General features: G+C 39.0%; 1 protein-coding gene across 1 annotated transcript in view; it reads left to right on the top strand.

Annotated features, from left to right (window-relative positions):
- Positions 1 to 15,155, top strand: part of LOC126280670 (uncharacterized) — a 283,317-nt gene that overhangs the window by 164,096 nt on the left and 104,066 nt on the right. The window contains exons 8-10 of the mRNA XM_049979787.1: positions 2,498 to 2,604; positions 4,715 to 4,816; positions 4,894 to 5,014. Coding sequence (XP_049835744.1) covers positions 2,498 to 2,604; positions 4,715 to 4,816; positions 4,894 to 5,014 — 330 coding nt within the window. The remainder of the gene's footprint in view (positions 1 to 2,497; positions 2,605 to 4,714; positions 4,817 to 4,893; positions 5,015 to 15,155) is intronic.

The raw sequence follows: 15,155 nt of genomic DNA, 5'->3' as shown, positions 1-15,155 counted from the left end.
ATAGTATCCTGTGATATGCTTCCTTCTTTAATGTTCCATTAATACTCAGGAGATCAGCAACTCTTATCACCTGCAAAACATACCCACACTATGACCGACCATCCACTATGCTTCACTGTTGGTGCCACACATTGACTTTTCATATGTACTCAAAGTAGTCGATGAACAAATATTTGACTGTGGCTTCTGATATTATAAACATAGATTTGTCCATGAATAACGCCTTGGATCATTGTTGCATACTCCAATTCTTATGTTGCTGTACCAATTGCAATCTTTTCACCTTATTATGTTTGTGTAAAGTTTTTTGGTCACTATGCCCCCTTTATACAGGGTGTGTAAAAAATGACCGGTATATTTGAAATGGCAATAAAAACTAAACAAGTAGTGATAGAAATACACCATTTGTTGCAATATGCTTGGGACAACAGTACATTTTCAGGCAGACAAACTTTCGAAATTGCAGTAGTTACAATTTTCAACAACAGATGGTGCTGCAAGTGATGTGAAAGATATAGAAGACAACGCAGTCTGTGGGTGCGCCATTCTGTACGTCGTGTTTCTGCTGTAAGCGTGTGCTGTTCACAACGTGCAAGTGTGCTGTGGACAACACGGTTTATTCCTTAGAACAGAGGATTTTTCTGGTGTTGGAATTCCACCGCCTAGAACACAGTGTTGTTGCAACAAGACGAAGTTTTCAAAGGAGGTTTAATGTATCCAAAGGACCGAAAAGCGATACAATAAAGGATCTGTTTGAAAAATTTCAACGGACTGGGAACGTGACGGATGAACGTGCTGGAAAGGTAGGGCGACCGCGTACGGCAACCACAGAGGTCAACGCGCAGCTAGTGCAGCAGGTGATCCAACAGCGGCCTCGGGTTTCCGTTTGCCGTGTTGCAGCTGTGGTCCAAATGACGCCAACGTCCACGTATCGTCTCATGCGCCAGAGTTTACACCTCTATCCATACAAAATTCAAACGCGGCAACCCCTCAGTGCCGCTACCATTGCTGCACGAGAGACATTCGCTAACGATATAGTGCACATGACTGATGACGGCGATATGCATGTGGGCAGCATTTGGTTTACTGACAAAGCTTATTTTTACCTGGACGGCTTCATCAATAAACAGAACTGGCACATATGGGGAACCGAAAAGCCCCATGTTGCAGTCCCATTGTCCCTGCATCCTCAAAAAGTACTGGTCTGGGCCGCCATTTCTTCCAAAGGAATCATTGGCCCATTTTTCAGATTCGAAACGATTACTGCATCACGCTACCTGGACATTCTTCATGAATTTGTGGCAGTACAAACTGCCTTAGACGACACTGCGAACACCTTGTGGTTTATGCAAGATGGTGCCTGGCCACATCGCACGGCCGACGTCTTTAATTTCCTGAATGATGATCGTGTGATTGCTTTGGGCTATCCAAAACATACAGGAGGTGGCGTGGATTGGCCTCCCTATTCACCAGACATGAACCCCTGTGACTTCTTTCTGTGGGGACACGTGAAAGACCAGGTGTACCGCCAGAATCCAGAAACAATTGAACAGCTGAAGCAGTACATCTAATCTGCATGTGAAGCCATTCCGTCAGACACGTTGTCAAAGGTTTCGGGTAATTTCATTCAGAGACTACGCCATATTATTGCTATGCATAGTGGATATGTGGAAAATATCGTACTATAGAGTTTCCCAGACCGCAGCGCCATCTGTTGTTGACAATTGTAACTACTGTAGTTTTGAAAGTTTGTCTGCCTGAAAATGTGCTGTTGTCCCAAGCATATTGCAACAAACGGTGGATTTCTATCGCTGCTCGTTTGAGTTGTATTGCCGTTTCAAATATACCGGTCATTTTTGAAACACCCTGTAGTTTGTTCACGAAAACAGAGTTGTATTATTGAGACAAAAATTGGACCTCCTTGCATACTGTTTATTTACCTGGGAATTTCAGGTGCTGTATGAATTGTTTGATGTTTACTCTGGACCCATGTGAACTGATCTTTCTTGTATGATGTTATTCAGGGTCTTCCAGACTGCAAAACATTTGCATTTGTACCAGTTTGTTTGAACTGCTGCAATGATTCACCAGTGCATATAGGCTATGCCAACTTTTGTTGCTATTGTCCTACAAGAATAGCAATGCAGAACTACAGAAGCTGTTCAATGTTATCTTTGCACCAGTTAGTTATTCTTCATTATACTGGTAATATTGAAAATACAGTAATTGTATTAAAAACTCTGCAGTGCATAGAATAATCAGTTTTTAATGAAAATGTGAAATACATTCATAAATTTTACAATGCAGATGTTAGGGAGAAAAGCACAGATTTCCTAATAAACATTTCTCTGCTGTGATGTAGACTTGAAATTTGTGTCCAACATAATTTTCTGGTGGATTTGTTCTTCATCATTTTCTTCTTCAGCATATCATAATAATCCTCTAAAATAAGATAAATCTTTCATATTAAAAACATAATGTCACTTTTACATTCCAGAACAATGTTCCAGCTCATCTTGGTTGCAAGAATCATTGCTGTAGTGAAGGAATGTTTTCACCATATGATGGATGTGGTGACTGTGAGACAAACTTCAATCTAGAGATGTGAGTTACAGTTTTATTTGCTCTGATAATTTCAGTGAAAAGATATTCATTTCCTCTTGCTATGATAAGAAAAAGTTATTGCCAACAAACTGTGGTTAAAAGGCCTCAAGGCATTGTTACTCTTGAATATTTTCCTTCCAGTTATGCAGCAGTAATGAACATGTTAGACAAAAGAAATGTGAATTACAAAACTAATCCTATTTCATAGTATGCTGCCTAATTCAGCATAATTCACTGAAGATGTGCAGAAATGAAATGTCCTCTTTCATGTAAGAGAACTTCAATTACATTATTAGCACATGAACAAATCATCTCAAAGCACTATTTAATATTGCAGCTCTTCATAAGCAAGTGTGGCTCTATGCAGTAAACACATTTCTTTATGCACCTAACCTTTAATTTCAACAATAAAATTGCTTTTACATTAAATCTAAATCCCAGGAGATAAGGTTCAGTTTGTGACCACCAAATTTTTCAACAATTTCATACTTTAAATTCAAGACTGTGTTTCTGTGCTCTTAAATATTAGAAGAACAAGCAAAGTAGATAGTGAGCCATCTGTCAGATAGGAAAAACAAGATTTGTATGTCCTTTAAGTGAGTAGAAGGACATGTGAACAAATGGGATTATTGCTTTTTCCTTACAGTCATTTTGTGCTCTTTTAAAAGAAACTGGGCCTAAACTTCACAAATTATGAATAAAGTTATTCATATGACAGCTTTATGTATTCAGGGAATTATTGGCAGAGAATGTAATCAACATCCACTAACACAGAAAAAGCTTACTTCACTGACTGAAAATTCAGGAAGAAAGTACATTGAAGATAACTTAATTATTATTTCCTCCTATTATTGGACTAGTGAACTCAGCAGTGGTTTAGAATTGCTAAATTGGTCTTTTAATTTGATAAGTGTCCTAATCTCCTTCTGTCCCCCCCCCCCCCCTCATTGTCTACATACTCTTCCCCCCTCTCTTTGTCCATCCCCTCCTACCTTCCTTTCTCTCTGTCTTCCCTCACCCCCTTTCTCTGTTCATCTTCTTCCCACTTCTATGTTTGTTTCCTCCATTCCCCTTCTCTGTCCATCTCCTTCCCCCCCCCCCCCCCCCCCCCCTACCAACCCCAATCCCCCACCCTCACTGAAATTGAGCAATTTTTTTATTATTATTACAAACAAAACCCTTGATTGGGAATTCAAGCCACTTAAAACGAGTGGGCAAATCAGTAGGGATGATCTGTTTACTGTGTGTGAGAGAGACCTCTCTTTCAACTGGATCTGTGTGGACAGTAGCTTCAGTGACAGCATTTCACATAGTTTTAATCTGTGAATGGGTAGGATTATAAAGTCTTGGATGATTCAGATTCCAGATTCTTTTGTATACATTTTTTTGTTTTGTGTAGAATGTGCTGTTTTGTTTTCTTCCCCTAGTCAGTTTTGACAGAAGATGGGAAATTTGTATTTATGGCTTTTCAGCTTGTGATTAGAGTACTGCTATGGAATCTGAATTGTCTAAAACTTTTTAATCCCACCCATTCACTGATTGGAGAAACAGTTTGTCTTATGGTTTAAATGCCCTGTTATTGTAAATAAAACTGAAGGCAAGAAAGGAAACTAAACTTCACATTTTCACAGCACAGCATTTTCTTTCTCACTGTCACTTTTAACAGAAAACTTGTAAATTGTTGTTTTAAAAATATGTACTATGTCCATCTGAATATTTGTTAGGGTACAATTTCAGAATTTGAAGTAACTCACTCAACAACTTTTTTGAGATTTTTGCTAACAACTTCCACTTTACATTTAATGAATATATTTATACATTACATAATTAAAAATATGTATCCTATGTCTATCTGAGTGTTTATTACAGCATCATGCAAAAATGTAAAGTAAATTTACCAAGAATTTTTAAATAATTTTGGTAACCACACTCAACAATATCATGCCTTTATACAGTAGTTTAGAGTAATGTTTTTATTTGTTTCATTACTTCATATGAAGGTAGAAACTTTTAAAAAATGACATCTCAAACCATATCTTAAGGTGGGATATAGAAATTTTAGAAGCAAACATTTTTACAAATGTGTAATTATTAGTAATATATTTTCCAGGAGGAACTCTTATACCCCTGAAGTCATTGACTGGAATAAAGTAAATATCCCTCCAAAGTCAGAGTTATTCAAACTGCTGCTGTACAGGATTTCCAATTCAATGTAAGTTCCACTTATATTCCTTGTCTTACTGTTCCAATCAGACACTAAAGCAACTTTAAATTATTATTTTTATGCAGCAAGCCAGACTGCAAGGTGCTTATAGCTGGTGACCAATTCAAATGTCATTCACTTGTACTTCAGAGCTATTCACTGTATTTTGATGACAGGGAGCCTGGAGAGCAGTTTGAATTGCCAAAGGTACTGTACTCTCTAATTAAAACTTTAAGTTGAAATTCAGCTTGACAAAATGTGTAGTCCTCACATATGAGTTCTTAAATGCATAAGGAACAGTTTTCTGTAGGTAGTTTTATATTTCATGGATCATTATGTGATTAAAAATTATGATGTGGAATGAGTCATTTTGTGTATTGAAAACATACTTCATTAGGAAGTACATATACTTTGTGAGACTTGTCCTTGAAGCTCACTTAATAATAACAATTCTTCTTGACAATCATTAATCACTGATTAATTAATTACAGATGACAGATACAAAATTAGGATAATGAAATCATGCCATGAGAGTCTAGTAACAACTTGCATTTAGAAATGATTCATTCTGGGTTGAAATTCCCCACATTCACACTAATGTTAAATATTATTCACACGAGTGGCCAAACACATATTATGACATCACTTTAATTATGTATCTTAATGGCTTTAGCCAACTTTGAATGACAAAAATGATTGCTGTGCTGTGTACCCAAAATGAATGTCATGTATCTTATGATTACAACCAGAGAGGTCCAACAACGTGTTACAACAGCTCACAGAAACTGTATTAATTCTACAAATGATAGAGGCACAGCAATAGTAACTTCACATCTCCAGTACTTAAATTTTCAACTTTGGATTTCTTGTGCATCTGTAAAATCCATGGGTATAAATGCAAAACAACCCCAACTGAAATATTAAATCATCCAACAAAGGTTACTGATAGCAAGAAAAATCAGACAGTCATTAACATTGTGGCATACCTATAACTAATGTATATAAAGTATACTCAACATAACTTTAGCCATGAAGAGATATATAATGCCAACATAATCATACATTTAGGAAGGCAATATCTAAGTCGACAACATTTGTAGACATAAAAAACTTGTCAGTGGAACACAGACATAAAGGAAACATACAATAAATCCTATATGACTTTGAAACTGTGACCACAATTAAATAAAAAAGAAGACAAGCACTTGTAAAGATACTATTAATAAATAAACCAAGGCCACTTTCGTGTATACACTCTCAATTACTTCTATATAATCACTCAGTCTTTATATAATTAAGTAGTACAACAACGTCAGATCACTATAGCTTTAAAAGCACCTGCTGCGGTGGCCAAGTGGTTCTAGGAGCTTCGGTCTGGAACCATGCGACTGCTATGGTCGCAGGTTCAAATCCTGCCTCGGGCATGGATGTGTGTGATGTCCTTAGGTTAGTTAGATTTAAGTAGTTCCAAGTTCTGGGGGACTGATGACCTAGGATGTTAAGTCCCATAGTGCTCAGAGCCATTTGAACCTTTAAAAGGTCTATTAGGCTAACTGACTTATGACTCTTATCAATCAGTGCAGTCATTTAACATAACAACTGAGTCATGAATATTTGTCAAGAAAACTATTTTTTTTCATAAAAGATAATAAATTACATGAAACAGAGAGCAGATGATATAGAAAACATGGTGCAGCAATATACAAATCATAGTATAACAAGATACATGGAGATGTAAGCAAACATTCTTAAATCATTACATTAAACAGTATTTAGATAAAATTGTTTCATCAGAAAGAAGAACACTAAAATCTGTATCATTAAATTTACAAAAGTTTAAAATGGGGTAAAACTTCTTTTTATATTGATGCAGTTTAATGATGCACTATATAAATAATTACTTCATTATGATTTTAAACCTTTCATATACTTCACTGCAGATACTCATGTTGTTGTTGTGGTCTTCAGTCCAAAGTCGGGTTTGATACAGCTCTCCATGCTACACTACCCTGTGCAAGCTTCTTCATCTCCCAGTACCTACTGCAACCTACATCCTTCTGAATTTGGTAAGTATATTCATCTCCTGGTCTCCCTCTACAATTTTTACCCTCCACACTGTCCTCTAATACTAAATTGGTGATCCCTTGATGCCTCAGAATACTCCCTTCCAACCGATCCCTTCTTCTAGTTAAGTTGTGCCATAAATTTCTCTTCTCTCCAATTCTATTCAATACATCCTCATTAGTTATGTGAGCTACCCATCTAATGCTGAGCATTCTTCTGTAGCACCACATTTCAAAAGCTTCTATTCTCTTCTTGTCTAAACTATTTATTGTTAATGTTTCATTTCCATACATGGCTACACTACATACAAATACTTTCAGAAATGACTTCCTGACACTTAAATCTATACTCAATGTTAACAAATTCCTCTTCTTCAGAAACGCTTTCCTTGCCATTGCCAGTCTACATTTTATATCATCTCTACTTTGACCGTCATCAGTTATTTTGCTCCCCAAATAGCAAAACTCATTTACTACTTTAAGCGTCTCATTTCCTAATCTAATTCCCACAGCATCACCCAATTTAATTCAACTACATTCCATTATCCTCGTTTTGCTTTTGTTGATGTTCATCTTAAATCCTCCTTTCAAGATAATATCTATTCCATTCAGCTGCTCTTCCAGGTCCTTTGCTGTCTCTGACAGAGTTACAGTGTCATTGGCAAACAACAAAGTAATGATTTCTTCTACTTGGATTTTAATCCCTATTCCTAATTTTTCTTTTGTTTTCTTTACTGCTTACTCAGTACACAGATTGAATAACATTGGGGATATGCAACAACCCTGTCTCACTCCCTTCCCAACCTCTCCTTCCCTCTCATGCCCCTCGACTATTATAACTGCCACCTGGTTTCTGTACAAATTGTAAATAGCCTTTTGCTCCCTGTATTTTACCCCTGCCATCTTCAGAATTTGAAAGGGAGTACTGCAGTCAACATTGTCAAAAGCCTTCTCCAAGTCTACAAATGGTAGAAACGTAGGTTTGCCTTTCCTTAATCTAAGATGAGTCGTAGGGTCAGTATTGCCTTATGTGTTCCAACATTTCTACAGAATCCAAACTGATATTCCCCCGAGATCTGCTTCTACCAGTTTTTCCATTTGTCTGTAAAGAATTCGTGTTAGTATTTAGATACTCATAGTTTGAGGAAATCGTAACATTGTTAGGTTTTCGTGAAACAAATGTTCCTTAGAGCAATATAAGTATGTCTGACTTTTGAGGCAGAAGCGTTCTCATTGCAGAAGTCTTGCAGCACAACCATGATGCCATGATGCCAGGATCATGCTGAATAGTGAGATGACTGTGCATCAGGCAGTGGAAGTTATGGGTTTGGTATCAGGCCATGCATGTCACCACCAGCACTAAGTTCTTCATAGGCTTGGTGCCACAGCACCATCAACCTGCCATCCACACCTCTCGCCACCAGCATTGCCAGCAGTGCCACAGCACTAGCCACTATCCAACTCCTGCCAGAGAGCAGCAGGTCAAATCGCACATACAGCAGTCTTCATGCTGCTCCATTGAATGTTTGTGGAGCAGAAGGGTCATTCCAGGGACCGTCACTGAAGTACCATGCCACTGATGACACGATTGTAGTCTACAGAGGCCACCAGCTGCCCATGGACCAGCTGTCAGCAACATAAAGTGCCTATGCAGCTTTGTCTCACCAGGTCAGAAGCTGATGATGCCTGTGTGTCTGTGCCAGCTAGGGTCAACAGAGTGAGGTGTGTTCTGCTTCACTGAGGCATAAAAAAATCATTGACCAAAGTTGGAAGAAGTATTCTCTATTGTCAGCAGTGTTTCCATTGGGTCCTCTGGTCTGTCGTCACCACCACTCACCCCTCTCGGAGTGTAACTACATTCATTGGAATAGTGTCAGCAGGGGATCTTCAAGTCTGTAACTACACCATTTCGTGACAGCAAAAAACTCTTGTGACTGTCATCCATGGATGGAGAAGATGACTCAACTATTGCACGGCTGCAGATTCATTGAAACATGCTGGGGTGAGTGCAGGTATTCTGTTTTGTTTTTGTTTGATTGTGAGGTCATGGCAAGTCAGTGGGTTGTGCTAGGTGTTGAGTTGCACTTACAAGTTCAGGAGAAGGCAGATGAACTCAGATGGTATTCTGAGTAGCCATAAATATAAGCATTAGTTTTCACCTGGTTGAATGGGCAATATGGGTATAATGTGTGAAAGGTGTGACTCATTGTCAAGAAGTATAAGATGATAATCATGAGTAAAGATTCAGGAAGTGAAGCTCAGTTTGATCATTGTTTTGATATATAAAGTAACTTTGAGCAGCCACTCAGACAAGAGTAGTTAAATAACAGTAAGGAGTAATGTGATAGTGTCACAGTTAAGTGTTCTCATGATTTGATTTTGTTTTATGTGGACCAGGGAATCTGGCTCAGTATTCAAGCAGGATAGGGGCACGCTTAAGCTTTTTATGATTGTGTAATTGATAAGAAGTAATCATGCCATGATCAGTATCAAGAGGAGCAGGATTTTCAACATTGCAAGGGGCTACCACAGAGAAGGAATTGAGAATTTTAAGAGGTGAAGTAGGTAAGTTGTTAGTGGAGAAGGTAGAATGGTCTAAAATATTAGAAGCATTTGATGCTGAGATAAAGGATATGGCTTATCCCAAAACTCTCGAGTATGAGGAGAAGTTGAATAGAGAGCACAAGGCCTGGATAATGGAAAACAGGTCATAGGATGTAAGGGAATGTCGATTGTGGAAAGAATGAAAAAAGTAAAAGAGAGGAAGCAAAGAGAAGGGAGGAGGAGGAAGCTGAACGGGAGAGTGGTGTAAGAGTACAAGGTCTCCTTCACATATGTTGATTTTATATCCATGTTGTGAAGCTTCAAGTAAATGAACAAGCTGGATGAGCTGCAGTTAGAGTGTTTCTTGTTAAGAAGATAATTAATCTTTATTTCATTTTCAGCATTGTATTGTTTTCATAGTCTGTGGTGGTTGTATTCTTGTCTGAGGTACTTCTTTTGAGCTATGTGCAGTGCCAAGAGCAGTTGGGCTGGCCATGACATCATTGCAAATAGCAGCAAAGGGACCCCAGGCAGGTGCAGCTCCCAAGGAATACTGAAGACTGGAACGTAGAGCTGGCAAGAATGTCAATGGGAAATTCAGTTGTTTCTGGGTGAGAATGGGATTGTTGTCCTGATTGTCTATATTCATTTATGTTTATGAAGAAATAATAAATTGTTATTCTGTATTTAAGGAATGGTGCTACTCCTTTAGCAGAGTAGTGTGATACATAACAAAAAAGGATTTTGTCACAAGTCAGCTGACGTTTGCTCCACTGAAGGCACAAGATAGTCTAAGATCCTTGCAGGAGCATGCTTTAGAATAATTTGTGTGTTCCTTCAGAATGTCCATGTACTCTTAATGTCACTGAATATGTCAGTCATTGGTAAACTGAATTAACTGTAAATGGTGTCATAATGCAAGTTCCCAAGAATTTACATGAGGCACAGGATAATGACACTGTTGAAATTAAGATGAGTAATGTAGAAGCATCATCTCCAATATCTAATGGAATTGTGGAATCTAAGGTAGCAAGAATGAGTGTGGGCTGTACCAAAGTGATTAAGTGTGGGGATGGCGACATGGGTGATTTAAATGCAATAGTATCTGCCTAGTATTTCCTTAGAATCAGGCTGAACAGAAGAGAAGGAAGAGCAGACAGGTTCACAGAATGGGTGATCAACTCAACTGGGCCAAATCGGTTTAGAAATGTATGCTAGAAGTTCAGGATGTAGCATGTATGTGAGTACTGGGTCACAGCCTCCCAAGTCAATGAGCTGATATGTGCAGAGAGCTGTTTACAGCATGCATAAAGTGTGACATATGTAAAGAGTATGAAATGAGTGAAGGGCACGAAGTGAACCTGAAAGTAAAGATTCAGACTGATCACCATGTCAAAGTTGACCTTCACTGGCAGAAAGCTGCTGCCATTGTAGAGAGCTGTCACAAGGTTCTACTATTGTAGAAGACAAACCAATTAAACCATCTAGAAACACATTAAGGAGTAATTTGTTTGGTATAGTGCCACCACACACCAGGAAGTTGTTTCAGTTGAGCAGGAGTACCAGAAAACTAAGCTTTCTGAGAAGAATTTGGTTTTTAATGGGTCCTACAATATAAGGAATAAGTGGTACTCCTATAGAAAAGTTGTTTGTGGTAGCCTTATTTGTGATTTTCTACTAAAAATAGAGTTTGGAGTATGTTGCCTAGGGAAGCTTAAGGACTGAATATGTCAGTCATTGGTAAACTGAATTAACTGTAAATGGTGTCATAATGCAAGTTCCCAAGAATTTACATGAGGCACAGGATAATGACACTGTTGAAATTAAGATGAGTAATGTAGAAGCATCATCTCCAATATCTAATGGAATTGTGGAATCTAAGGTAGCAAGAATGAGTGTGGGCTGTACCAAAGTGATTAAGTGTGGGGATGGCGACATGGGTGATTTAAATGCAATAGTATCTGCCTAGTATTTCCTTAGAATCAGGCTGAACAGAAGAGAAGGAAGAGCAGACAGGTTCACAGAATGGGTGATCAACTCAACTGGGCCAAATCGGTTTAGAAATGTATGCTAGAAGTTCAGGATGTAGCATGTATGTGAGTACTGGGTCACAGCCTCCCAAGTCAATGAGCTGATATGTGCAGAGAGCTGTTTACAGCATGCATAAAGTGTGACATATGTAAAGAGTATGAAATGAGTGAAGGGCACGAAGTGAACCTGAAAGTAAAGATTCAGACTGATCACCATGTCAAAGTTGACCTTCACTGGCAGAAAGCTGCTGCCATTGTAGAGAGCTGTCACAAGGTTCTACTATTGTAGAAGACAAACCAATTAAACCATCTAGAAACACATTAAGGAGTAATTTGTTTGGTATAGTGCCACCACACACCAGGAAGTTGTTTCAGTTGAGCAGGAGTACCAGAAAACTAAGCTTTCTGAGAAGAATTTGGTTTTTAATGGGTCCTACAATATAAGGAATAAGTGGTACTCCTATAGAAAAGTTGTTTGTGGTAGCCTTATTTGTGATTTTCTACTAAAAATAGAGTTTGGAGTATGTTGCCTAGGGAAGCTTAAGGACAACAGTTGTTGCAAATGACAAACTTCTAAACGTTCTTATCAGACAGATAAGGTGCCAAGTTTAAGAGCTTAATGACGGCAGACCATGTTTTGTTGAAGCTGATATGTTAAGAATAACTGATTGAGAAAAGAAAGAGTGTTGTTTTTAATTTGAAAGTGTGGAATGGAGAGTTAGAAGTTTTTTGTACATAAGCATGGCATAACAGTGAAATATTTTTCATGATATTTAAGTTAGTGATAAGGGCAGGAGACCCTTGAGAAATGTTGTGGGATCAAGTGACATTAAGCAGTGTGAGAAAGAGATGAGAAAGAAGTTTGTGGAGTTTAAAGATTAATGTAGTGCTTTTATAGTAGTTAAGAATGCTAGTAGTATGTACTTGTTTTTCAGATTAAGGGTGAAAGTAATTTCAGTGGACAACCTGGCCAAAGTAAGACTGGAGGAATAGGGTCTTCATGAAGGGAGGGGAGGGAACAACACCGTGTTGCTATCCAGTCTTTTAGCAAAATTAATAATCAGTAATGAGCAAGCCACCATGAAGTATTGCATCAGCACAAGCGGGCTGGTAGCTGCAGTGTGTAGGTCAGAATAAACTTTAAGATAAGGGGATAGTGAGACGAAGTTAGTCACACTCAGCTGAAACCTGCACTCTGTAGTGGTAATAACCATACTGGGTGTGTCAATGTCCCCACATCAGGGAAAGTCTCCTGTTACAGGCAATGTGACTAGGTGCCAGGCTACAGTTAAACAAAGCAGCCATCAAAAACCAGCAACACCATCATGATGCCAGAGTCATGCTGAACAGTGAGAATACTGGGAGTCACTAGCAGCAACCATTGATTTTGAGACTGTCACTGTCAACCTTCTGTCTTGACTACACCTGCTGCTCCAACAAGCACTGAGTTACAACAACCCCTCCCAACCCCCCTCACACCACCACCAGGATGTAGTGCCACAGCACCATCAATCCACTGGCCACCATCTGATTCCTGGCAGAGAGCAGTGAGTCAAATCACACACACAGCAGTCTCCGCACCACCACTGCAGTGAATGCATGTTGAAGTGAGGGGCTGTTCCAGAAATCATTACTGATGAGGAATAGCATGCCACCATCAGGACTGTGGCCTGTGCCAGCCTGTGCAACATTCTCTCACCAGGGTGGAAGCTGCCACTTGTACATCAGCATCAGTCAGGCTAAACAGACTGAGGTGTGTTCTGCTTCACTAAGCCACAACAAAGTGTTTACTGAGGTTGAATACAGCATTGTCTGTCAGTAGTGTCTATACTGGTGCTTCAGCCTGCCACCACCACCACTCACCACTCTGAGGACAGCTGCGCTCTGCAGTTATATGGCAACAAAACACACATGCTGCACAGGGGCAGAAGTTACTGCACTCACATCACAAGGCAGTCATTAGTTTTAATACTCAGCATGTGCTCCTTGTAAGGAAAACAGTATATATGGCACAGCACTTTTTATAGTGAACTCCCTGTAGCCAACCAAGCCAATCTGTTTACATGTAGATCAACATATAGTGAACTATAGTCATGTAGGAAGTCCTTGAATGTATGAAAAGTAACTCCAACTACTTATTGTTCTGCTCATCATGATGATAGAGTTTAATATTGTCTACATTAGTGCATTTGTTTCCTGTACCATACATTTTCCTGTTCCTAGTGTTTTTTTTTAATGATTGTATGTTTGTATGTATACAATCACACAAAAAAAAGTATGTGTAGATTAAAACTGAAGAAACTGCAAAAAGGTGGGAATTTAAGGAGATGGGACCTGGATAAACTAAAAGAACCAGAGGTTGTACAGAGTTTGAGGGAGAGCATAAGGGAGCAATTGACAGGAATGGGGAAGAGAAATACAGTAGAAGAAGAATGGGTAGCTTTGAGGGATGAAGTAGTGAAGGCAGCAGAGGATCAAGTAGGTAAAAAGACGAGGGCTACTAGAAATCCATGGGTAATGGAAGAAATATTGAATTTAATTGATGAAAGAAGAAAATATAAAAATGCAGTAAATGAAGCAGGCAAAAAGGAATACAGACGTCTAAAAAATGAGATCGACAGGAAGTGCAAGATGGCTAAGCAGGGATGGCTAGAGGACAAATGTAAGGACGTAGAGGCTTATCTCACTAGGGGTAAGATAGATACTGCCTACAGGAAAATTAGAGAGACCTTTAGAGAAAAGAGAACCACTTGTATGAACGTCAAGAGCTCAGATGGAAACCCAGTTCTAAGCAAAGAAGGGAAAGCAGAAAGGTGGAAGGAGTATGTAGAGGGTCTATACAAGGGCGATGTACTTGAGGACAATATTATGGAAATGGAAGAGGACGTAGATGAAGACGAAATGGGAGATATGATACTACGTGAAGAGTTTGACAGAGCACTGAAAGACCTGAGTCGAAACAAGGCCCCCGGAGTAGACAACATTCCATTGGAACTACTGACGGCCTTGGGAGAGCCATTCCTGACAAAACTCTACCATCTGGTGAGCAAGATGTATGAGACAGGCGAAATACCCTCAGACTTCAAGAAGAATATAATAATTCCAATCCCAAAGAAAGCAGGAGTTGACAGATGTGAAAATTACCGAACTATCAGTTTAATAAGTCACAGCTGCAAAATACTAACGTGAATTCTTTACAGACGAATGGAAAAACTAGTAGAAGCCGACCTCGGGGAAGATCAGTTTGGATTTCGTAGAAATGTTGGAACACGTGAGGCAATACTGACCCTACGACTTATCTTAGAAGCTAGATTAAGGAAGGACAAACCTACGTTTCTAGCATTTGTAGACTTAGAGAAAGCTTTTGACAATGTTGACTGGAATACTCTCTTTCAAATTCTGAAGGTGGCAGGGGTAAAATATAGAGAGCGACAGGCTATTTGCAATTTGTACAGAAACCAGATGGCAGTTATAAGAGTCGAGGGACATGCAAGGGAAGCAGTGGTTGGGAAGGGAGTGAGACAGGGTTGCAGTCTCTCCCCGATGTTATTCAATCTGTATATTGAGCAAGCAGTAAAGGAAACAAAAGAAAAGTTTGGAGTGGGTATTAAAATCCATGGACAAGAAATAAAAACTTTGAGGTTCGCCGATGACATTGTAATTCTGTCAGAGACAGCAAAGGACTTGGAAGAGCAGTTGAACGGAATGGAT

This window comes from Schistocerca gregaria, chromosome 1 (genome assembly GCF_023897955.1).
Source record: "Schistocerca gregaria isolate iqSchGreg1 chromosome 1, iqSchGreg1.2, whole genome shotgun sequence".
NCBI classification, from domain to species: Eukaryota; Metazoa; Arthropoda; class Insecta; order Orthoptera; family Acrididae; genus Schistocerca; species Schistocerca gregaria.
This window is presented reverse-complemented; position numbering and strand designations above follow the sequence as displayed.